The following is a 24,832-nucleotide window of genomic DNA, read 5'->3' on the forward strand; positions in this document are numbered from 1 at the left end:
CAGGGACAGGCAGCTTGGGATGAGGGAGGCAGAGCTGGGAACCACCCCAGCAACATGTCTTCCATCTGCTTGACCAGAGAGCCAAGCAGGGAGGCCAAATCTTGCTTTTCCTTCCCTCTCTCTCTTTTTAAAAATCACCCAAGGATATTCTTCCATTGATTTTTAGAGAGATTGGAAGAGAGAGGGAAAGACAGAGAGGAATATCAATGTGAGAGAAACACATTGATTGGTTGACTCCTGCATGCGCCCGGACCAGGGCCCAGGCCGGGGAGGAGCCTGCAACCGAGGTACATGCCCGTGACCAGAATCAAACCCAGGACCCTTCGGTCTGCAAGCCGACACTCTATCCACTGAGCCACACCGGCTAGGGTGCTTTTCCTCCTCTTCACCTCCTTGGATGGGAGCAAGGCCCGGTCCTCCTGGACGTCTAACCCGGAGCCAGGCTGCCCCGAGGTCAGCGGACCAGATAAGCTCCTCTGGACCCAGCAGGAGGGGCGCTGTGCGGGCAGCTGGTCTGCCCTGAGGCTTCGGCAGGCACCTGGGTGAGGTGTGAGCTCCAGGCCCTCTTCTCCCCTCTGCCTGGGATGACAAGGGCCCCCAGATCCAGGGTCAGCAGGAGGCCGGCCCAGGTGGCCACTGGCTGAACCCCACACCTCACTCCACACCTCACTCCAGGCCTCTCGCCCAGGCAGGAGGCTCAGCTGCCCACAAGCAGCTGGAAAGAGTCTAAGTGTAAGCGGCTTAGTGGGGCTCTGAGGTGGGGTCTGTGGGGTAGGGGCAGGGCCAGGCCCTGGAGGGAATCAGTGGCTGTGAGAGAAGGCGCAGGGCACCGGAGGTTCCACTCACCTCTCTCGCAGGGACAGGGGTCACCTAAAGCTCCCTCAGCCAGCTGCGGGCCTGCCCCACCCCTCAGCTCCAGAGCCACAGCGTGGGCCGCCTGGTTTATTCTCTTTGCAAACACAGGCAGGGCCGTCCAAACAGACAGCACATCCTCTCTGCGCTCAGCACTGCCCTGGCGGTCTGTATCCGCAGGACCCATAGCAGACAAGTGACATTTCCCAGAGCCCCGCCCCAAACCGCCTCCAGGGGACACCCTGCTGCCTCTATCCTGGGAGAGGCGCCCATTGCGTCACCAAATGCATGCTGGCCCGCCCCAGACCATCTCCGCTGGGTCCTGGTGCAACTGGCCTGGGGACCTCTGTTCTACATCTGGACCTCTGGGGGAAGAGATGGTGAAAACGGCAGTTCCTGGTGTCTTCTCCCCCTTCCTGCTTCCTGGGTGCTCCTTCCTGTCCCCTTTAGCCTGGCTGATGCCTGCTCAGGTCCGAGGTCTCAGCGAGGGTTACTGCCTCCAGAACCTTCCCGACCACTGGGCTGGATTAAGTTGTGTTTATGTGCCACCGGGGGGCATCCATTCATTCACACCAGCATTCACCACACACAATACTGTGGCCCTCAACTGCGTGCCAGCCTGTGTGAGGCAGGGCCTGGGTCCCCCAGAGCTCACACTGGTGGTGGGAGAAGGCAGAAGTCCTCTGGGTCTGGGGGACACGCTGGGGCTCCTGTGACCCAGAGGGCGGAGCCCCCCAAGGTCGGCCTGGAACCAGCTAGATGGTCTCAGCGCCGTGGCCTCCCCTCTTACCTCCTCCCCCATTTCTTTGCTCTGTTTCCGCCTGGTTGGCTGCACCCAGCTGAGACTTGGGGGACGTGGGATCCCTGCACCTAAGCCCCTTCAGCGGGGACCATCGCCCCCCACCAGGCTGGCTGCTCAGACAGACAAAGGCTATGCCCGGGGTCAAAGGCTGCACCCTGGCTGCTGCGAGCTCGGGGATTCTCTGCGCACTGCCCCCTCCCCCAGCCTTCAGTCTGCAAACAAAGCCACTTAAAACAATCCAACGAAGGAAGGCCGACATGCTCTTGCCCAAACATTCCCCCTTCTGGGTTGGGAGTGGGGGCAAAGAGCGTCCCTAGGATTGAGCGCTGGGCTACTGATGGAGGGAAACAAGGGCTGAGCCTGCGAGAGCTCGCGGCTGCGCGTCACTGCCTGTCCCCAGGCTGGAGGCCGGCCCTCCCCCGCGGGCGGGCGCTGCCGCAGTCCCGGCTGCGTGGGCGCGGCTGCTGGCCGGTGCGCTGCATTACACTGCACTGCAGCGGTGCTGGGTGGGGTACACGCGTACATGCGTGTGCCTGTGCATGCATGTGCGCGTGTCCATGCGCGTGTGTGTGCGTGCCCGCGCGCGCTCCCGAGCTTGAGTCCCAGTTTGCTAGGCGCTGCAGTCCCTCGCCCCCGCCCCTTCCCATCAGCACCTCCCAGCTCTCGGGGAGACTTTGCCTAGCAACCGTGGGGGCGGGGCGGGGGGGGCTGAGGAAAGGCTGCAGGAGGGGAGAGGAGGGGAGAGGATGGCTTCTGATAGGCTCCTTGCAACACTCCCTCCCCCGCTCCGTGCCCCCCCCAGGTGGTCCCCTCTGCCACTGTCGCTGCGCTGTGGTTCTGTTCTACCCCCCCCCCCCCCTTATTATTTATCAGGCTGGGGAAAGGCTGGGAAAATGATCCTTGGGGAGATAAGCCACTTGTGCTCACTCGTTCAGGGAACAAAAGGAGAGGGAGCCGTCACGGCTCTCCCACGCAGGGCGGGTCTCACCGTGCCTCTGCCCTGGCCACCCTTCTCCTCCCATTACTTGAGAGGACACCTGGCCAAGACCCAAGGGAAAGGGACGCTCGGGGTCCTTCAGGGCTGATCTGCTCTCTCCCCCCGCACGTCCCCTCCCCAACTGGCCCGTGGGTTCTGCCCGGGCTGCGGGATAATTTCCACTGGAGCCAGAGCTCTGGGTCCCAGGGAGGGGGCTGGAGAGCAGGCGCCCAGCTGGCAGCAGGCCCATCCCCCAGGGGGTGGGCTGGTATGACCGAGGACTCTGGGGTGTGTTGTCACGAAGCAGTTAGGGTGGCTTCCTTCCCCCAGGCCTCCACCACAGCACCCCTCTCCCCCTGCGGCCACCACCCCGTGCAGCTGGCTCTGGGCTCCCAGGCACCGCCTGGCTGGGATTTGGCTCTAAAGGACTCCATCTCCGAGGCAGTTCCTGCCTACCCGGGTCCCAGCATCCTCCAGGCCGCCCTGCGAGGGACCTGCTCCCCCAGGGAGAGCCAGGGCTCGGTGGAGTTCCCAGCGTTTCCTACTTGTCCCGCAAAACTGACACCGGATTTCCTGAACCGGAGCCCCTGGTCAGCCTGCCCTGCTCTGTGACACCCTGCAGGTCATCCTCGCAGCTCAGCTGGCTCAGCCTTAGCCAGGGTCACTGCCAAGGCCGGCCTGGTGCTCCCAGGCAGCCACTGCCAGGGTGCAGATGCCTGCTGACCCAAAGCCACCTCCCGGAACGGCTCAGAAGGCTCAGTGGCCAGGGCGGCTGCCAGGCACCCTGTCGCTGCTGGGCCGGGACTGGGACGAGGCTGAGGTTTGCACCCTGGGGGGCTCAGGAAAGCTGGCCAGGGCATGTGCCGAGCCCAGACACCCGCCAGCAGCCAGCAGCAAGGGGAGTCTGGGGTGAGAAGCAAAGGGCCTGTGGAGAGGGGAGGGTGCTCAGAAACTGACCCTGCAGAGGGCCCGGGTCAGCTTAGCCAGGACCCAGCGTCTCGGGCTGGTGAGGGCTCCAGTGACGCACCCCACAGACTGGCACTCTGCAGGCTGCCCTGGAACTGAGGTCACGTGCAGCCATCTTCCCCGCCCCCCGCCCCGTCCGGGTGCAGAGACTACGGCCCAGCACCCAGGCCAACCCCGGGCTTCTCCTCGGCACGTCCATGCCCGGAAGGGCACCCTCGGAGCTTCGCGGCCCTGCCCATCTCTGGCAGCTCTGTGCCGAGGCCCTGGTGCCCCAGGGGGAGCAGCGAACAGTCACCAGCCCCAGGGACAAGGCCAGCAGCTCTCGGGGCCTGTCCTTGGCCAGCAAGTCCTGCCGCCCCCCGTGGAGCCGATTGGGGCTCCCTGGCCCTCTCCCCTCAGCCACAGTCATAATCCTGGGGTATTTCAGATGCCCTCCAGGCAGAGGGTAAAGTAAAACCAGCCTAGAAACGGGGGACGGGTGTGCGAAGGCGTCCCTGAGAAGGCTGGGCTCCTTACCGCTGAGAGCGGAAGCATTAACACAGCCTCGCTCAGGTCCAGGCTCGGAACCTGAGAGAAGCCCAGCCTCCCACCCGTCTGTCTCTGAGCGCTCGGGGCTCGATGATGGCCTCCGGGCACTTCCGGGGCAGCCCTGGGGCAGCAGAGGGTGCTAGGACCCTGCTGCTCGGGGTCTGTCAAGAGAAGGGCCTCGTAGCAACCTGGGGGCTTGTCCGGCCACTCGGACCTGGATCCGCTGCCAGGAGTGACAGCTGCAGGCCAAGCTCACATGCTCCTTCCGTCCCCGGGAGACACCCACTGAGGGCAGAGACCCAGTCAGGCCTGCGGGGGCGGACACCCGGACACTTCCTCCTTGCCCACACCTGGCCCCCCAGTGTCCCTCTCCCACGGCGCCTGGCAGGGGGACCCGCGCTGCTCTTACCGTCTAGTGACAGCCAGTCATGCTGCGAGGAGGGGAGTGTGGGCAGGGCCCGTGCTTTGTACTCAAATACCACGGAGTTGGAGATGATCTGGTTGTTGAAGGCAACTTGTAGGGTCACGAGACCAGTGTCATGGGCTGAAAGCAAAACAAAGAGCGGTCAGGATGGGGGTGGGCGCCCTGCATCCTGGGGACCATCGGGGACCCGAAAGCCCCCTCTCTAGGACCCTTTCCGGGGGAATCCCAGCCGGCCCTGCTCATCCCTGAGGCCCAAAGTGTGCTGCTTCTTCCAGGAGCCTTCCCTGGACCCCGCTCAGCCAGGTGCCCGGGTCACGCCACGCCCGCATTGTCATTGTCTCTGCCCCTCTGCTCCCCGTGAGGGCAGGGACGGGAGCTCCGTGCAGGGCTGCTGTGTGAATGAGTGAGTGAGTGAGTGAGTGAATGAGTGAATGAGTGAATGAGTGAGTGAGTGAATGAGTGAGTGAGTGAGTGAATGAGTGAGTGAGGAGTGAGTGAATGAGTGAGTGAGTGAATGAGTGAGGAGTGAGTGAATGAGTGAGTGAGTGAATTAGTGAATGAGTGAATGAATGAATGAATGAGTGAGTGAGTGAGTGGTGAGTGAGAGAGTGCCCCTGTGGCTGACCTCTCCGCGGTCCCATTCCCTCGGGCAGGGCTCGGTGTCCTTTGAGCTTATTCCTCTGTTTCGCCTTCCCCTGCCAGCTCCTCCTGACTCACTACACGGCCTCGCGTGTATTTTTAGAAGTTCTGCCTCCCTGATGAGCAAGAGCTTCGGCGGCTCTGGGCCCCGGGGTGCTGGCACGAAGTGTGTGCCCCCTCCCGCGCCTGGCCAGCAAGCTCCGGGAGGCAGCCCGTGGGGCCTCCGGGCTGCGCTGGCCCCCGGGGAGGGGGGTGAAGACGACTGTTTGAGCGACTGAACGGGCTGTTCTATGGTCAGCGAGGGGCGAGCCCGGCCCCGGCGGAGACCCGCTCTGTTCTGGGGCGAGGCTGCGGCTGTGGGTCCCTGTTGAAATCCTGGGGGCTGTGGCCTGGAGGCCGTGGCGGCTGTGCAGGTGGGTGGCCCCGCCCGCAGGCCTGGCCCCCGAAGGCATCGGGCTCTGTGCTCTCTGCCCTGCTTTTCTGGAACCGACGCCAGCGCCCGGGGCCTCCCGGGACAGATTTCCAGGAGGACGCACACGGGGATCGTGTTGCTGTTTGGACGCCGGTCTCAGGAGCTCAGACTGGGGGAGGCCGTCCAAGCCAGCTGCTCCCCAGGGCAGAGCAAAGCTCCACTTCCCTCCGCGGGCGGCTCCCCCGGCCTCACTCCCTGTGGGGACACGGCTCGCTGACCGCGGCCTCTGTGCGGCCCAGGGGCTGCCGATGCCCTTGTCGCTGGAGCAGGCCTGCAGGAAGTCACTGCCGGGGATGACCAGTGGGGTCCCCGGGGCTGTGCACCTTGTTGTGGTCCCTCAGCTCCAGGCCACAGGCTGGGCCAGCTGGCTCCGTGGTGGGGGCACCGGGTCCCCCAGGACCTCCCAGAGCCTCTCTGGGCAGGGGTCCCCAGCCACGTCCAGCCCCCGGCAGCTCTCCACGCTGTGGTCACCCGCCTGCCCTGGGCATGAGCCTGGCTGCCCACGGGGAGAGAGGACGGCCAGGGCTCGCCCATCTGAGCCCGCTCAGCTCTGCTCCTGGGGCGAGCCTCCTGCCCCTCTGCTGGCCCCCGGGGGGCTCAAGGCTCCTCTGTCCCAGACACCCCGGCCGGAGGGTCCTCTTCAGCCGCTGCTCTTCCTCCACCGCCTCCTGGCCCCGCACACCCTGCCGTGTGCGGGAAGGTGGCGGATTCAAAGGCGGCCTCCCTTCAGAGAGATGAATGGGGAGGACCCGGCGCGGGCTCCTGGGTCCCATCCAGCCACTCGGTCTCACAGGCCCCTCCCACGGGGAGCTTCCTGGACTCCCTTCCCTCCCTTGAGTCTGTCCATCCGTGGGTCCTGGGTCCATGCCCTTCTGTCGCCTCACGGCCACCACCCTGTCCGCGCTGCATCACTTCTCACTCAGCCTCCCGCAGGGGCCTCTGATGGGGACCTCAGCACACCCGAGCCGGTGCCTGCTGGGAGGGCGTCGGGGCCACAGGCCGATGCTCCGTGAAACCAGTGGGAGCCCTGCTCCTCGAGTCAGGAAAGGGCACCCCTCTGCCGCCTCCTGTGGTTTCCCTGCTTCTGCTCTTCCTCCCCGCGAGCCACTCTCCCACACACCCAGAACCATCCCTCTCAGACAGAACTTACATCCCGTCACTCCCCACCTCCAACTGCTTCCGGTTGCAAGTAAAACCAAACCAGCTTCCTTCCCGGGACTTAGAAGAAGGATGGACAGATTTCTCCAGCCTTCTGTGTTCAGCTCCCCCCTTTATCTCGCTCCAACTTGCCAAGCCTCTTCCTGCCTCAGGGCCTTTGCACGTCCTCTGCCCTCTGCCTGAGTGCTGCCCCCATCCCTCCCACGACTGGCTCCACTTCATCAGTCAGGTGCCGGCCCTCGTCAGTCTCCCCAAAGGAGCGGCCCTCTTCCCGAGGTGTTTCACCAGGTCACCCCATTTTTAGGGTCCTGATATGACTTCCTCCAGGCCTCTTGGTTATTCCTGTGTTTTCTCGTTCCCCGTCTCCTGCAGGAGGCTGTCAGTCCTGTGAGAGCTGGGACTGGGTCTGTCTCCGTCTCATCTTCATGCCCAGGGCCGAGGTCAGTGCCTGGCACGTTGCGGCCGCTCAGGAACAGCCGAGCGCACCGCTTGGTATTGCAGGGCACTGGCTCACCTCGTTGCGAATTCCATCTTTTTTAAAAAAATGTTTTTTATTGATTGTTTTAGAGTGCGAGGAAGGGAGAGGGAGAGAGAGATAGAAACATGGATGAGAGAGGATCATCCATCGGCTGGCTCCTGCACGCCCCCTTCTGAGGATGGAGCCCACAACCCGGGCATGTGCCCTGACCAGGAATCGAACTGTGACCTCTAGGTTCATAGGTCGACGCTCAACCACTGAGCCAGGCCCTGGGCTTGGATTTCCTCTCCGGCTTGGACGTGGTCCCCAGGGCATCGTCCGCCTTTGGTGACCTGCAGGCTCCGAAAGCCGTCTTCTTGTCGGCGGCTCCTCTCTCCCCGAGCCCGGCCGCCGTTCCCGTCCATCCCCGTCACCGCTGCTGGGCCTTCACTGGGGCCTGGCTGGCCTGGCTCCTCCCGACCTGGGAGCGTGCGGGAGACAGAGCCCACGCTGGGTGTCTGCTGAGCCCAGCGGCGGGAGCGGCCGGAAGTACCGTGTCCGAGGTCAGGGTGGACTCCCCTCCCCCATTTGGCTCGGGCAGGTGTGCCAGGCTGGTGGGCGGTGCCCCCCCCTCCCGGTGCCCTCTTCCCCCGGCACTCCCAGCCCCGCAGGCGCCGGCGTGTGCTCAGGCCTCGGAGCCCCGCTTTTCAGTGGGGCTGGCTGGGTTCTGGCTTCACATGTTCCTTCTTCAAGCTCAGCTCCCCTTCCTCAAGCCCTTGGGAGACCCAGGGCTGACCCCCAAAGCAGCCAGCACCGTCCCCCCGGTCAGGGTCAGGGTTCACGTCTGACTCTACGCTCTGCTCCGTTTCAGGCACCTACCCGGTAGCTGGCAAAGTATTTGGTGAGTGAAGAAATGAATGAATGAATGAATGAATGAGTGCAGTCAGAGCTGTCTGACAGAGTGGCATGCTTCAGTGTGGGCCTCAAAGCGAGGTGTCCCAGGATCCCCCTGTCTGTGCTCGGCTGTCGAGCAGGACGGGGCTCCAGCCGCAGGGCCCGCTCTGTCGGCCTCTGAGGCTGTGGCTCTCGTCGCTCGGTGTCCGTTGGTCTGAGTGGCAGGCTGTTAGAAGTCCAGGCGGCGGAGGCCGGCACAGGCTGCCAGCCGGCTCGGGGACTCAGACGTGCTCAGGGGCCAGGAGGACTGCCCGCTGGGCCCGGTCCTCGGTCCCCCCCCGCCCCCCGTGAGCAAGTGTAGAGGCCCCGTCGTGGACATGCGGGTGCTGAGCGTGAGCCAGGTGCTTCGGGGCTGCCGTACCTGCACGCTCACCCGCTGGGCAGGGTTGAAAGATGCAGAAACTGAGGCTGAGAGAGGTCAACCACTGACTAGCCACAGGGCGGGACCGGCTGGTCCGACCCAGCCCCAGCCCAGGATCGGCCAGCCCGGGCCTGCGCACCGTCCAGAGGGCACGCAAAGAACAGTTGTTGTGTTGTTTTTTGAGGGTCAGATAACTTAGGTCTGGGTCCCCCGCCAGGCAGGGCCCAGGTATAGGAGGTGGGGCTATTTATAGGCCAGGCCAGTCCTGTCCCGGCAGCAGGTGATAAGTGGGCAGTTTAACAACACGCCACCCTCTCCCCGGGCCCCCTGCACCCTCCTCCCGGCAGGGCTGGGACACTCCGCACAGGGCCCGCTGTGAAGGCCGACTCAGGCCGGGCAGGGCTGCCGGGAGCCAAGGGGCTGAGTGGGTCCTCGGGAGACAGCCAGGCAGTCGGCGGGGGCAGGGCCGGCAGAGCCGGCAGAGCCTGGTCCCCTGGGTCGGCTGGTGAAGGAGGTGGTGGGTTCGAGTGGAGGCTGAGTTTGTGAGCCAGCACGGAGCTGCCCGGGGAGATGGAGAGAAGGAGACTCTGCCCCCCCTCCCCCTCCCCGGTGGAAACTGGCACCTGGCACCAGCCGGCGCTGCCCCGGGACCCCACCCCCACCTCTCTTCCCCACCCGCCTCCTCTGCAGAGAGCGCCCTCTCCTTTGTGAGCCCCCGGCTTCAGATGGCACGGGGAGGGCCTCCGCCCTTGCCACCCGCCTCCCTGTGTCTCGGGTCACTGCCTGGGAAAGTGGGACCGGTCATCCCTGGGGCGACCGGTGTGGGAGGGGCCAGCCAAGGGTGGTCCCAGCACCAGCCCCGGGGACAGAAAGCCTGAGCTCTAGACAGGCGCCTGCACAAATCACGTGCCCTGCTGGGGGGCCCCTTTGCAGCCGTGGGGGACTCGGTGACCGAGAACGACAGACCCCGCCCGCGTGGGGCTGACAGGCCCCTGGGGAGGCGGTGAGGACGCACGGTCCGGCGGGTCACCAGCTCAGCAGATGGTGATGAACCCCGAGGACAGCCCTGGGGGCTCCCGTCCCTGAACCCGGGAGCAAATTCCGTGCCGGCACCTTCTCCGGGGCCCTGGGTGGGTAGATGCCCTCTTCAAACTCCCAAGGAGCTTGTGTGAATTGGTCTGAGTTTGACATCCCCTCCCCCATCGCCCACCAGGCCTCTGACTGCTCTGCGCCCCAGGGGGCTCGCCCTGTGCACCCACGGCCTGGGCTCTCTTATCCGGTTGGCTTGGGCCGTGAGCGCACAGGAGAGAGGTCCGTGTGCTGCAGAGGCGACCTCTGACCTCACGCAGCTCCTGTGGGGCCTCCACCTGCCCAGCTCCCACCAGCTCCCGCAACCCGTCAGGGCTGGGAGGTTAGAGCTTCCGCTGCGGCCAGTCTGGGTGCACCGGCCCCTCATCGCCCAGAGTCCCCGCCTGTCCCTGTCCCTGTCCCATACGGGGCCCATGAGCGGAATGGAGGCCGTTATAACAGCACATCCGGGACCCACTTGTTCACACCTGAGGGGGTGAGGCCCGGAGCGATGGCTCAGCTCGCTCAGGGTGCCCCGTGGCCCAGGCCCCCTCTCACCTGGGCAGTAGCAGCGCAGCACGCCGGGCTGAATGAGGGACGCAGGCACTGAGATCTGGTCGAACAGGCAGCTGTAGTTATTGCTGGCTTCTTGCCACGGGCCTGTGATGAGAACCTTCACTCCTCCCTGGAGGGGACAGACAGCGGGACAGCGTCAGCTGCTGAGGGACGAGGGACGCACCCTCTGTGGGGAAGCCCTGGTCCCTCGGGGCCCCCGTGCTCCTCGCTTCCTCAGCTGGCATCCGGCTTGGGCCGGCAGTGCTGACCCCTGACCCCTCCTGCGTAACGTCGGTTCCAGCAGAAGGAGCAGAGTTTTCTAACCTTTGCAGCCCTGAAGCCCCTGGGAACCGGCCTGGTGGACCCCTGGAAGGCAGGGGAGGACAGGGAAGGGGCCGGGTCTGTCTCGGGCTGTGGGCAGACTGCGGGAGGCTCGGGTCTGGAGGAGGCCTGAGCACCTCAGTGTCCTGCGGAGACTGATGCCTGGTGGCAAGGCGAGGGCCCAGGACCCAGGTCTGGTGGGGATCGCCCAGGGGGGCAGGTCTGGCTTTGGAGACGGCACTTTACAGCGAGGCAACCGCAGTCTGGAGGGCAGTGGAGAGAGCACAGGAGCCCAAAGCGGGAGGCGCCGTGGCCGTGTTCTCAGGCCGGCGGCCCAGCCTCTCTGGTGGCTCCTGGTCTCCAGGGCCCCTGGCCTGGCTTCCCTTGGCGCAGAGCTGTGGTCCCACAGGCAGAGGGGGGCTCTGTGGGAGGGGCGGGCTGGGAGTGGGTGCGGCTGGGCAGGTGCCCGTCCCCCAGGCAGAGTCTGACTCTGGGATGCCTGGCAGCACGAGGCCAGCTCAGGGGGCCGACCTCCTGGTTCCTGGGAAGTGAAAGAGCAGTGGCTTCAAAAGGCCACGGTGACCACGTGAGGAGAAAGGAAGAGGAAAATAACAGCATCCACAGCTGCCGGCCGGAAGCCAGGGCCGCTGCGGGGGACAAAGGGCTGCAGAAAGCACTGCGGAGCCAGGGCCTTCTCCATGGCAACCGCGAACCAGGGCCTTCTCCATGGCAACCGCGCAGGAGGGGCTCAGCATCCTTCGGTTCAGGGGATGGTTTCCATGGCAACCCTCGCCCTGCTGCGCTGAGCTGCTGTGACGCAGGCGCCTGAAGGCTCTAATTGCGTCCTCCCCTGCCTGGTGCCGCAGGAGTGGGTGAAGGGAGGTGACACAGAGGGCTTGGGGGAGGGGAGGGAGCAGCAAGTGCCACTGAGGTCGCTGTGTCCTGGGAGTCCTGAAATAAAGGACCCAGATTTCTGATGCACCTAGGGCAGATCCTGAGGCCCAGGGGCACCTCCCGTGTGTTTGCATGTGTGTGTGTGTGTGTGTGTGTGTGTGTGTGTGTGTATGCATGCATGTGTGTGCGTGTGGCTGCCTGCAGCTGGAGGTGAAGAGAACAGAACACAGAAGTGGGAGCTGCCTGTGGGAGGGGGGACCCTCTGAGACAGCAAGGTGGCCCCAGCCTTGGCGTTCCTGCAAAGTGGGTGCACCTGACCCCCTATTTACAGACTGGGAGGTGTCCCAGGCCTGGGTGTCTCAGCACAGACCCCTCTGGAGCCTGGCTAGAACCGGGGTTCTGACGCTGTCAGCCAGCAGGCCTCTGGCCGGTGGAGCAGGGGAGGGGTGAGCATGCCAGCCAGGGGGTTGTGAGGGAGGGGAGGGGAGGTCAGCAGAGGAGGGGGTGTCTCCTGCGGGAGAACCCAGGAGGGGGGCCCCCAGCTGCCCACGGGGGACTGTGGGAGGGTAGCGCTCCTGGGGCCCCCGCGGAGGTCTCTCCACTCAGCCACATCGGGTGGTTTCTGTGCATTTACCAAAACACATTGAATCTGAGCTGCTTTTGTTCCCAGCAGCTGTAATCGCCCAGGGCTGCTGGGAAACTAGGGCAGATGCTCCCTCCGCGAGGTTCCTGTTCCCGTGCCGCCCTCTGGTGGCCAGCGGCTGAACTGCATGGATCTGCAGGCTGGGACTCAGGGGCAGAACCGAGGGGAGGCCAGGCCTGCTGAGGGCCCGCCCTAAGGCCCCTGCCAAGGCCCGTGGGCCAAGGAGGCCTGAGTGCGGGCCTGGACTGGCCCAGGACCTGCACGCCCCGGCTGAGGCCCTGGGGAGACCAGGGAAGAGGTCTCCCCCTCCCGCCCTTCAGCTCCCGCAGGACTCAGGCTCCAGGGAGCCTCAGAGTGTCCCAGGGACCTGATGCCCAGGGGCCAGGCCTCTGAGCCAGACCTAAAGCCAGCGCTCCCAGCCCTGACCTCCGGGCAGCCCAGGCCTGGTCTCCTTCCTGCTCCCTCGGAATTGCTCTCTCAGCCCCATGGGCCTGGGGGGTGGGGGCCAAGCTGCTGGGCTGAGCTGACCTTTCATCCTGGGGAACGTGGTGGGTGCTGGGACGGTGCCACTGAGATCAGTGTCACTGAGGGAGTCACCCTGAGCCACAGCAAGGGAAACCAGCTGGAACCTTCTAGAGTCTTGAGGGGGGCAGTGTGGGAGGTGGACAGAAGACACAGGTGCTGCGTGGGCCAGGCCTGGAATCCAGACCCCTCACCACACAGGGCAGCTGCCCCTGGACGCCCGAGGATATTAACGCCCTGCACACGCAGCGCAGGGGCGGAAGCTGCTCTGACTGGACGCCGGCCGTATTTCCACTCCCGTCCAGAGGCGGGGCCATCAGCTGGCTGATGTGGCGCCTGGGAGCTGGGGGCACGGGCACACGGATTTCATCTCAGCTTTGCCACAAAGGAAGGGGGCGGAGCAGGTGTGAGCCTCCTGGCCTAGTCTGTGACACTGAGGCCCACAGTCCAGGGGACCCCGCCAAGGTCGTACGGGGTCAACCAATGAGCAGCCTCTTTTCACGGCCGAGGCAGGAGGGCCTGGATAGAGCACTGTGGCCGAGGACGGACCACTATTCACTGATGACATACTACGGGCCAAAGGCTTCACCAAGCACTCCTGGCACCACGCCCGAGGCAGGTGCTGTTACATCCCCATCTTACAGGTGAGGAAACTGAGTCACAGAGAGGCCAAGTATGGCAGAGCCAGACTTTACACCTAAGCGTGCCCCCGAGACGTGCCCGGCAACACTGTCCCCTCACCAGAGCCTGCGGGAGACTCGGCAGCAGGTGCCAGCTCTGAGGGGTGCGTTACCTCTCAGGGCACCCAGCACCCAGTCCTGAACTGGGTGGGCATCGTCCCAGGATCCCCTGCCAGCGTCTGGGTCTGGAAGGTGCCTGGGCCGTGGCCAGCATCCCTCACTGCCCGGCCGGAGGAGGTCTGCGTCCCTGCCTTAGCTCAGGGAGCCCAGGAGGGTCAGGGTCTTGCGAGAGCATCCTTTCCTTGTCCGGGCAGCAGCCCCCTCCCCCTGACATCGAGGGAACGTGGCAGTGGCACCAGGGGAGCCACGAGCATCCACCAACTGGGAGAAAGGGCCAATCTGGGCCCCGAGCACCCGGCCGGTGGGCTGGGAGGAGTGGAGGGGTGCGCCCCGGGGTGCAGCGAGCGGAAGGCTGGGGCATCTCCCCTTCCTGTGTCATTCTAGCTGGAGAGAAGGCCAAGGTCGCTTCCTGAAGCACGTGCCGCCGTGGCCCACGGGTTTCCTGCAGCTCTGGGCTCCGGGGGCGGGGGCCGGGGGGCGGGGGAGGGGGAGTCCTGGGGTCATAGAACATGCCTTTGATTTTGCCAAGGTCCGATTGAACCAAGCAAGTCTCACAGAAGCCTGTTCAGAAGCTGGGCCCTCCCTCTTCATTTGTTGGGAGGTGGTTTTTGCTTTGTGTCCTTTTGTTTAGCGACTCGTGAGCAGCGGATATGGCTGATCTATGATTCTGACTTTCAAATGGTCTTTTCCAGCTCTAGGAGCCTCCCCCAAAGCAAAGCAAAATATAGGTGGAATCTTAACACACAAGCCAGGTGACAGCGGACTGCTCCGCGGAGACCCCTGGCTTAAAGCTACAGGCTGTGATGGAGACTGAGCACCGGGCTGAGGAGGGGAGGTATTTCAGGTGACCTGGGAGGGGCCAGCTGGCCTCTGTGGTCTGGAAAGCCACATGCAAATGAGCTCCCTCAGCTCCATGTGGGATGGGGGGGTGGGGGGAGTGGGGGGTGAGCAGGTGAGATGATGGGTGATGGGGAGGAGATGGCAGCGGCCACTTACCTCCGGGTAGGACCACTCCGGGGAATAGTCGGTCACCATGAACACCCGTCCGCTCTGCTGCAGCATCCCCAGGGTGCCCTGGGCCGAGGCGGCCGAGACCACCTCGGCGACGTGCATGTAGGCCATGGTGCCGGCCCCGCCCTCGGCGCCGCTGAGCTGCAGGCTGCCCTGCTGGGGGCTGCAGCAGGGGATGCACATCTCGGCCTGGGCGAAGGGGGCGCGGGCCCCGTCCTCCGACTGCGAGAGCGCCGCGCCGTCCCCCGACACCAGCTGGTGCCCGTAGATGGTGCCGCTGCCCCCCTCCACGGAGATGAAGTCGTTGATCAGGTCGGAGAACTGGTTGCTGAAGGAGATGTCAAAGTGGTCCAGGCTGAGCTCCATGTTGGAGGCGTTGCCGAGGCCGGGCTGGGCCACGGGGTACAGTCCCTGCACCACGTTCCCCGGGAGGAGGGGGACGCCGCCCGTGCTGCGGATCACCCCGGGGGTCTCGGGCTGCAGGTAGTGCTCCGAGCCGCAGGCCTGCAGCTCCCCGGACTTGATCAGGCCCTCGCCCCCTTCGGCCACCTGCGAAGTCTCCATGGTGACCTCCCCTTCGGCAGCCATGGCCTGGAAGCTGGCCTGGAACTGCATGAGGTGGAGGGAGGAGGTGGGCTCGACCCGTGTCTCCACGTGGCCGCTGCAGGAGCTGGTCTGCGAGGAGGCCTCCGTTTTCACCGTGGGCATCACGAAGGCGCCCCCGGAGTCGCTCAGGCTGCTGTGGGCGCTCTGCTCGAGGGGGAGGGGCTTGCTGGCGTCCTGCAGGAAGAAGCTGGGGGAGGGGGTCTGGTGGATGTGGGGGCTGTGGCCCGTCTGGCTGAAGCTGGATGCGTAGTCCTTGTTGGAGTCGATGGCGCTGAAGTCCATCTGCTCCAGGGTGGTGCTGGGGCTCAGGCCGCCGCCCGACGGCAGCAGGCCGGGGCCCGCGCTCAGGCTGAGGGAGCCGGCCGCGGCGGCCGACGAGGAGTACGCTTCTTTGGCCATCTGCTGCTCGAAGGAGGTGTCCTCCGTCTTGATCTCCTTGGCGAGGACGGTGGTGAAGCTGAAGGCCCTCTCCACGGGAGGCGAGTGCCGGACGCCGGCGCTGACCATCTCGGCCTTCAGGCCCCCGCCCCCGTACGTCTGGCCCTGCTTTGGGTTGTTGAGGAAACAGTCGGGGTCAAAGTTCATGGTGGTTTCTGGAATCTTCCGGCCGCCGTCCAGGGTGGTGGAGAGGACCAGCTCCTCGGAGACGTTGGAGGGCAGCATGGACAGGCTGTCCGAGCCGCCCGGGGTGGGGAAGGCGAACTTGTGGCCGTCGGAGCTCATGGCCAGGACCAGGCCCTGCGAGGCGTCGGGCGAGAGGAGGTGGTGGTTGGGGCCGGCGGTGGGGGACATGGTGTACACGGCCTCGTTGGTGACCTCGGACATGAAGACCGTGGCGCTCTGGGACAGGCTCCCCATCACGGAGGCCACCGCCATGCTGGACACGCCGGTGACCACGGGGCTGTCCGCCATGTCGGGGTCGCTGTTGAGGCCGCTGCTGATGGACACGGGGGAGCTCTGGGTGGTGTCGGGCACCTCCACCTGGTTGGTGGACGAGACCTCGGTGCTGCTCTGGTGCAGCAGCACGGGCTTGGCCACCTTGCCGTTCCTCTTCTCGCGGCCCGAGCCCTTGCCGTGGCCGTGCTCCTGCTTGCCCTCCGACACGTCATTGTGCTGCACCTCCGCGTGGCCGCCGTAGCCCCCCGTCCGCGGCTCCACCTTCGGCGAGATGATGCGGTGTTTGGCACTGTTGCACTTGTGATGCACGCTGCTGCCCGCTCCTGGAGAGGTCAGAGGCACAGCACGCACACACGCATGCCACACACACGCACACACACGTGCGCACGCACACACGCACACAAAGAGAGTGTCAGAGCTGGGCTGCAGCAGACTCTGTCTCCGAGCAGCTGGCACCTGGCAGAGCCCCTCCTGGGAGCCCCCGAGCCCCTGGGGCTGGTGTGTAGCAGCCACTCAGGATTGGGGCCTCCTGACCCCCGGCCCCAGGCTCTCATGTGCCCTGGTCACCACCCTCCACACCAGGCCCCTTTTCCTCCGTTCACTTTGCAAATATGACAGCAGTGCCCCGACCACGGGGGGCGGGGAGGAGAGGACGGAGAAGACCGTTCTCCAGGGAGACCCTCCCGCCCTCGGAGCAGCTGCCTTCCCTGCCAGGCTCTCGCCGGCGGGGCTCAGCCGGGCGGTGGCCTGGTCCCTCTCTCCACCCCCTGGAAGCGTCCATGCCCGCAGGCCGGGCAGCATTGCAGGGAGCCTCTCTCCTCCAGGCGGCAGGGAGCCCCCTGGGACCGGCAGCCAGAGGTGGAGGGGACCCGAGAGCCAGGTGTGCTCTCTGGATCGCTCCCAGGCCCCAAGGCCAAAGGGGGGCCCAGACTTCGCTCTGGGGGCCGCAAGGTATTTGGGGCCACCATCTCTGTTCAGCTGGCTGGACCGGTCCTCAGCTCTTTGTGGGGCAAACGCCTTCTAAAACGCAGCAAGGACGGAGCCCCCGCCCGGCTCAGTGGCAGAGACGGAAAAGCCGCACGGGCGTCCGAGCCCCAGAGGGTCAGGGCTCACGCCCGCCAGGACCCCAGGATGCTTTTCTCTCACACTCCACCCTCATTTCCATCCCGTCTGGTAAGGGTCAGTTTGCTTCTATAAAAGGGTGAATCCCCGCCCCCCAAATCCTGTCGCAGCCTCGTCACCTTGATCCCTAAATCCCTCAATGCAGGTAGACGTGGCGGGAAGCGAGGTGGCCGCTAACGGGAATATCTCCTCAGGCAGCGCAGGGAGCGGGACGCACACCTCGAAGAGCCAACGCTGTGACCGGGAACAGACCCCGGGATGGAGTGCGGGCCCTGGACGCTCTTGGCGGAGACGGGGTTAAAGACAGCCGTTTGGCTTGAGTGGCCATTGACTCAGGACTGGTCCCGGGAAGCAGGGCTGGCCCCGTGCCCAGGACCTGGGCCCCCTGCTGTCGTGGCCCAAGGGCACTGGAGGCCTGGAGGGCACTGTGGTGGGGGGGACAGAGGCCTGGAGCCAAATCCCCATGCACCCCAACTCTGCTGCCCCCACCCCCAGGGAACGGCTGTCTCTGCCCAAAGTGGGCCGCCCGCCGGCGGGTGGACAGGATGAGGCTGAGTCTGGCCTGGGGGCCGTGCTGTTGCCTGAGCCCGGGCTGACCCCTCCCCTCACTGGCCATCACGGTGACCCCTGAGGAGGAGAGCCGTGCCGCTGCTCGGCAGAGCCCCTCGGCCCGTGGTGCCCGCCTGCCCCCTGCGCCCGCCCCGCTCACCCAAGCCGCCGGCGCACAGGCAGTTGTGGGTCCGCGGCTGGGGCTTGGTCTGGTGGCTGTCGAGGATCTGCTGCACCAGCTGCTCCACGGAGAAGCCCGAGCTGCTGTTGCCGTTGCTGCAGGTCCACTTGATGCCGTGGACTGGGGGAGACAGGGCGGGTCAGAGGCCGCGGGGTGCAGGGGAGGGCGGGGAGGGTGGGAGCCAGGCCCTCTCAGAGCTCAGCCCCTCCCCTCGCTGCTGGGAGGCTGGCTCTAGGGATACAGGAGGAGGTCAGGGGGAGCCCAGGCTGCCCGCTAACCCCCCCTCCCGGGGCTCCCTGCTCCCCTCTGCCCCCTCCCTCCTTCCCCTCGGATGCAGCCGGGAATGGCTGCCTAGGGATCTGCTCCGGTCTCCCCAAGTGCAAGTGCACAGGTGGCTCGTCACGGGGCCCTGAGCGGGAGAGAAAGGACCCCCCTGGACTGTAGGTCGTGGGGACCCAGAGGGGAGGTCAGGCGGGGTCGCAGCAGCGTGCTGGGCAGGACCTGCCCCAGGGCAGCGCTTTCTTCCCACCTGACTTCGCGGCCTCGAGGGGCTGAGGGGACAGGACCGCAGGGCCCACCTGGCCTGGGCAGTGGGTGCCCACAGATGACTGGCCACCTGGACGGCTCAGCGCTCCTTGAGTGGCACCCGCATGGCCGAGGGCTGTCTCCCCACCGGCTTGGCAGGATGGGCCGGAACCCGAAAATAAACCGACTCGCCCGCTGAGTGTGTGGACTGGCTGCGGCTCACGCCCACCCGGCCGGGAGGTGGCCAGGCCCGGGTGGCAGGTGGGGCCCGGCATAGCCCAGCGCTGGAGGCTCTGGGAGCCAGCTCTGGAGGCAGTGAATCCACAGCCGGGCTCCAGGAGGGACCCCGGCTGCTGAGAAGGGGACGCTGGGAGCAGGTGGTCTGGGAGGAGGAGCAGGGCCCAGGTCACGCCAGGGAGAGGCAATGGCTTTGCGGCTGCGAGAACATTCTTTCTCCTCTGGCTGAGCTTCTCTCACAGGGACCCGGGGGAAGAGCGGTCGCAGCTCACGGCTCCTGCCCTTGTCTGTGAGGGACTCCGGGACACAGATGTACAAGGAGACCGTCTACACAGGGGCGGAGCCCAGTCAAACGCACACCGGAGTGGAGCCCAGATTTCAGTCTTGCTGTGTGAATCTGAGCAAGCCGCCAAACCTCTCAGCCTCAGTGTGCTCATCCGTACAATGGGAATCTAGTCGTATCTGCCTGGCATGCTGATGCGGAGGAAACCTGATTGATCCACCACCCCGGCATGTCATGTGTCCCCAACAAAGAGCCGCTGTTGTCACAGCCGTTCACGGTGATGATGGTGACTCCCAGCACGAAATGCCAGCCTCGGCGGCTGGCTGGTGCTATGGCAACGGGGGTGCTTGCTGTGCAATCACAGATGCTCAGCCTTTGCACGCGGGCAGCGGGCAGCGGGCAGCGGGCAGGGGGAGAGCTCCAGGGCGTGTACCGCGTGCCCCTGCTCTCTGTCCGCACCTGGATGGAGAACGTCAGTGGTTTTGCAAAGAAAACCCCATGAGTGAGGGCTGGGATCTGCCAGGATCCCTTGCGGATGCTGCTTTCCCTCTGCGCCTGCCCGCCGCTTGCTCGCGGTCCTTGCCCTCCGTGCCACCCTGAAGAGGCCCTTCTGGCGCCCACGGGGCTTGGCCTCCAGCACCTTCATTGGCACTGGGACCCACGGTCCTGTCCTGCGGCTCTTGGATCCCAGCAGGTCATCAAGGGGAGTGGGTGTGCTGATGGCTTCTGCCCCAAGCTCACCGAGCAGCCTGGATCTGGGGTACAGTTGTGTGCGCCTGTTCAGAGCGCTATGGATAGGCACATCCAGGGGGTGGTGGTGGTTTTACCACCCACCTTTCCTCAGGCGGGCAGCCTCGGTCTTGGGCTCCCTCGGGGAGTTCAGCAGCCCAGGAGGCCCGGGCTCCTGCTGGCTCAGCCGCCTCGCCCCCGGCAGCTAGAAGGGAAGGCCCAGGCTGGGCTTGTAAACCTCATCACAGCTACGGAGCCCTTTACTCCAATAAACCTTCGCCGGGAAATCCGACATGGAAGGCAGGTGACAGCAGAGGGGGCCTGGTGGAGGCAGGGGTGAGGTCGGGGCCCCTGGCCTGTCCCCAGGTCCTGGGCCCCTTGGCTGAGAACCTTCCCCAGACTCCTCATTCCATAGGCGAGAACCCGGGGCCGGGTGTGGGGACAGAGCGCAGGCCTCGAGGGCCTCCCCTGCCACCGCTGCGCACGCAGATGGTCTGTCCCGCGCCCGCCCAGCAGCGGCGGGAGATTCTGGGGTCCCTGTCTGGGCGGTGCCCGGTGTCTGAGGAAGCTCTCAGGAGACCCCAGTGCAGGCGGGACGGTGCACACAGCCTGAGCCTCATTCCTCAGCTCTGCGGCCGAGGAGGACCGCCCGAGCTCATCAGCAGGCGTCACCGGGCATCACCTGGGCGGCTACCAGGGCGTCACCTGGGCGGCTACCAGGGCGTCACCTGGGCGGCTACCAGGGCGTCACAGGGCATCACCTGGGCGGCTACCAGGGCGTCACCGGGCATCACCTGGGCGGCTACCAGGGCGTCACAGGGCATCACCTGGGCGGCTACCAGGGCGTCACCGGGCATCACCTGGGCGGCTACCAGGGCGTCACCGGGCGTCACCTGGGCGGCTACCAGGGCGTCACCGGGCGTCACCTGGGCGGCTACCAGGGCGTCACCTGGGCGGCTACCAGGGCGTCACAGGGCATCACCTGGGCGGCTACCAGGGCGTCACCGGGCGTCACCTGGGCGGCTACCAGGGCATCACCTGGGCGGCTACCAGGGCGTCACCGGGCGTCACCTGGGCGGCTACCAGGGCGTCACCTGGGCGGCTACCAGGGCGTCACAGGGCATCACCTGGGCGGCTACCAGGGCGTCACCGGGCGTCACCTGGGCGGCTACCAGGGCGTCACCGGGCGTCACCTGGGCGGCTACCAGGGCATCACCGGGCATCACCTGGGCGGCTACCAGGGCATCACAGGGCGTCACCTGGGCGGCTACCAGGGCGTCACCGGGCGTCACCTGGGCGGCTCTGAGCAGGCGCTCATCGCAGGACCAGCCAGGTGTTCTCAGGGAAGCCACGGAGTCCGAGCTTGGCTGTCTGGGGGGATGAGCTCCCCCTCTGGTTTCTAGCCGCGTGGCCACACCTCACCCAAAGGCCTGAGGGGCAGGTGGCCTTGCTGATCCCTGCGTGGCAGACACCTCTGGCATCTGTGCCTGACCAGGTCCCCATCACCCCTGACCAGGTCCCCGTCACCCCTGACCAGGTCCCCGACCAGGTCCCCGTCACCCCCGACCAGGTCCCCGTCACCCCTGACCAGGTCCCTGTCACCCCTGACCAGGTCCCCGTCATCCCTGACCAGGTCCCCGACCAGGTGCCTGTCAACCCGTCCCCGTCACCCCACACCAGGTCCCCAACCAGGTTCCCGTCACCCGGCCAGGTCCCCGATTAGGTCCCATCACCCCTGACCAGGTCCCTGACCAGGTCTCCCTCACCCCTCACCACGTCCCCAACCAGGTCCCCGTCACCCCTGACCAAGGTGCTCAGACCAGGCTCTGCTCGCCCCCCTCGCTGGGAAGGCTATAAGATGAAAGCAGGGAAGCAGACAGATTGCAAGCAGGACTTCTGGATGCTTAACGCCAATCGCCGGCTGTCCTGGAACATCCACATCCATGTGCAGATCGCCTCCCGCCCTCTGGGGGAGCCCCTCCTCGTGCAGGAGCTGTTAGTGCCGAACATCAAACACCATCAGACGGCTTTAACGCCACGCTCTGCTTCCGACCAGGTAATGAATCAGCAGGAAGGGGGGGGGGGGGTCCCTGGGGGAGGCGCGCTTTGAGTGAGGATGGTTAATAACCTCGCACACTGACACCCCCCTCCCCGCCCCCCAACTCAGCAGCAGGGAACTGTGTCGAAAGTGCACTTGACAAAGGGCAAGGCCACGGCCTGGGTGGGGGCACCGACCTGGGTGGGGGCACCGACCTGGGTGGGGGCACCGAAGGGGGAAAGGGGATTCCCAGAAAATCGCCTCCTGGGGGCTCTGGTCCCAGCGGGCCCCCCTCTCACTGAATCTCGGTGGAGGCACCCGGCTCCGCACTCCCAGGCCAGTCGGCCACCTGGCCCAGAGGAGGAGGATGGAGGACGTCGGAGCGTTCCGGCCGTCAGGGTCCCTGGGCCGCTCAGGCGGTGGAGGGGGACCTGTTTGCCCGGAAGCTAGGCCAGGGAAGGTCCCAGAGGCGGGTGTGTGGCCAAGCTGGCTCCTCCATGAGCCTGCTCGGGACAGGAGCGGCCAGGAAGGCCCCGCCGGCCCCTGGAAGTGGGGGGCTCCCGTGGCTTCCCCAGCAGTCCCGCCATTGCCTGGGCCACATGTGCCCGGGGCCCGACACTCTGGCTGGGCCGCCAGCAGCTGCCCTGTGTGAGGACTGGTCCCCGAGAGGAGGCTGGGCTGGGGTGGCTGTCGCAGGAACCCACAGGCCCACGCCCGCACGGACCTGGCCGGTGCCCAACACTTGTGCTAATTGCCACCCATGGCTAGACCGCGGCGCCCGGGCTAATATGAATAATCAACACGAAATCAATGACAGCAGCGTGTGGCGGAGCTCTGGAGAGCCTCTTCTCAGGAACAATTTGCCCGAGAGGCGGCCAACCGCTGGGAGAGAGTAATTGAGATGTGGAGGCGGGGTTGGGGGGAGGGTGGGGTGACCCCCCATGGGGCTGGCTGCTCCATCCCCGCCCTGGGGAGAGGTGGAGAGCTGTGGCTGAGGCAGACGGGGCCCGAGCCCAGGCCAAGTGCCGCTGTCACCCGTGCATGGACAGAATCCTGCGCCCCAACATGCTTAGGTTGGAGCCGGACCCCAAGGTGACTGTGTTTGGAGACAGGGCCTTTCAGAGATGAAGGAGGTTAAGTGAGGTCCTCAGAGTAGGTCCTGTCAGAGGAGGAAGAGGCACCAGGACTGGGCACACGCAGGGCGAGGCCGGTGAGGACACAGCAGAAGGCGGCCGGCTGCAAGCCCGGAAGCGGGGCCTCCCCGGAAACCTACCCAGCCGACCCACACCTTGACCTTGGACTTCCGCCTCCGGACTGTGAGAAAATTAATTCATTTAAGCCGCAGAGTCTGTGGTATTCCACCCCCTGGTATAGAGATCACATCTCTAATCTCTCAACAACCCTCTGAGGAAGAATTACCGTTGCATTTATTAATTCGAGAACCAAGACGCGGGAAGTTATGTGACTGACACTGCAGAGAAGGGGCGGGGAGGGGCTGCAGAGCCAGGCTCTTTCCGCTGCACCCCTCCTGGGACCCAGGAACGCCTGGATGGATGAGGGGGTGCGGCCCCCATTGGCGGGGGTGGGGGGTGGCGGGGAGATTCCTTCCACTCAGAGCTAGACTCACGTCACTTCCTGGAGAGAGGGTGTCCAGTTTACAGCGGGGGGGTGGGGGGAGCTGGTGACCATGCAGGAACCCCAGGAACCTGGGGCTGGGCCAGGTGCTGACCCCCAGCCCACCGCCCACCTGCCGTGTCCTGCCCTCTGACTATGGAGGATGCCACCGTCTCAGAAGGACCAGTCTCAACCTGGCTCCTCCCTCGTGACCTTCCTTCCCGGGGCCAGGACAGCTGGGCAGCCAGGCCACCCAGACCAGGGAGAGGACCCTGGCCGGGCCCCCAGGGTGCAGGGGAGAGGGGGGGAACTGCTGTGACCTGGAGGGAGGGGGCCTGGGCCAGGAGCCAGGCTCAGGGCTGAACCTGGGCCTCTGGGCTCCTGGAGGCCTGGCCACGTTCATAGCGGAGAAGGGAGCATTTAGGGGAAATTTCTATGAGAGACAGAGAACCCAAAGGAAGACTCCTCCCAGAGGAGGTGGGGTTTTCGGGGAGCAGCGTTTGGGGGTTGTGGTGGGGAGGGGACTCACCTCGTCAGAGATGGGGACCCAGAGGCAGCTTCCTCTGGGTTGTGCCCTGACGCGGCGACCCTACGTGGTGGTGGGACTGGACTGAAGGGCAGAGCGAACCCCAGCTCAGCGCCGGAGCTCGCTGTGCGGGAGGAAGGGGCTGGCACCCAGAGATGCCGAGAGCCTGGGTCAGGCTGGCCTTCATGCGGAAGATGTAAGGAAGGCCTCTGATTCCCCGTGGCCTCGGTTTCCGCATCTGCCAAATGGGTGCCTCTCTGTGGCTCACCTGACCACGTCACTGTTCGCTAAGGGACTTTACAGATATAGAGAGAAACGCCCCTCCCCCCCCCAGGACTGGGATTCAGGGGTGCCCATAGGAGATCTGAGGCCGCCAGGGTCGGGGCCCCGAGGGAGAGACCCTTCTGCTCTGAAACATCAGGCCGGCAACACGTGGGGGAGGAACCGTCCAGGGACAAGGACATACGAGGCCGCAGGCCCCTCCCAGGGCAGTCACTCCGAGGAGAGGGCCGGCCGGGCTGGAGCCTGGGTCACTACCCGTGGCTTCTGGCACGGGCAGCTTCTCGGTGCTCCGTGAGCAGGTGACAGGCGGCACGTTGGTGACAAAGGAACTCCCACCCACAGGGCCCCGTCCTCCTGCCCCGTCAGCCTGGGCGCAGCCAGTCCTCCCGCCATGCACTCAGCACGCAGCAGAGGCCTATGAAGAGGGTGACCTTTTTGTTTTTTAATCCTCACCCGAGGATATTTTCCCATTGATTTTTAGGGAGTGGAAGAGAGAGGGAAGGACAGAGAGAAACATCGATGTGAGAGAAACACATCGATTGCCTCCTCCACGAGCCCCAACCAGGGCCTGGGCCAGGGAGGAGCCTGCAACCGAGGTACGTGCCCTTGACTGGAATCCAACCCGGGACCCTTTGGTCCGCAGGCCGACGCTCTATCCACTGAGCCACGCTGGCCAGGCGAAAAGGGTGCCCTTTTAACACGCTGCCCAGACAGGTCACCTTGGAGACAGACAGGGCGCCATGGTCATTTGGCTGGACCACGGTGTAAACTGGGACGCTCCCCGGCAGCCGGGACGCGTGGTCACCCTATTTAGGGACCATGTGACGGAGGCGGGAGGGA

General features: G+C 65.4%; 1 protein-coding gene across 6 annotated transcripts in view; it reads right to left on the reverse strand.

The window, feature by feature from the left end:
* CAMTA1 (calmodulin binding transcription activator 1) overlaps positions 1 to 24,832 on the reverse strand; it is a 675,317-nt gene that overhangs the window by 68,100 nt on the left and 582,385 nt on the right. For all 6 annotated transcript variants that reach the window (XM_079777254.1, XM_079777251.1, XM_079777253.1 and 3 more), the window contains 4 exons: positions 17,738 to 17,878; positions 14,389 to 16,229; positions 10,216 to 10,342; positions 4,534 to 4,668 (listed from right to left, as the gene is read on the reverse strand). In XM_079777254.1, coding sequence (XP_079633380.1) covers positions 4,534 to 4,668; positions 10,216 to 10,342; positions 14,389 to 16,229; positions 17,738 to 17,878 — 2,244 coding nt within the window. The remainder of the gene's footprint in view (positions 1 to 4,533; positions 4,669 to 10,215; positions 10,343 to 14,388; positions 16,230 to 17,737; positions 17,879 to 24,832) is intronic.

The sequence above is a fragment of the Cnephaeus nilssonii genome, assembly GCF_951640355.1.
Source record: "Cnephaeus nilssonii genome assembly, chromosome: 7".
Lineage (NCBI taxonomy): Eukaryota > Metazoa > Chordata > Mammalia > Chiroptera > Vespertilionidae > Cnephaeus > Cnephaeus nilssonii.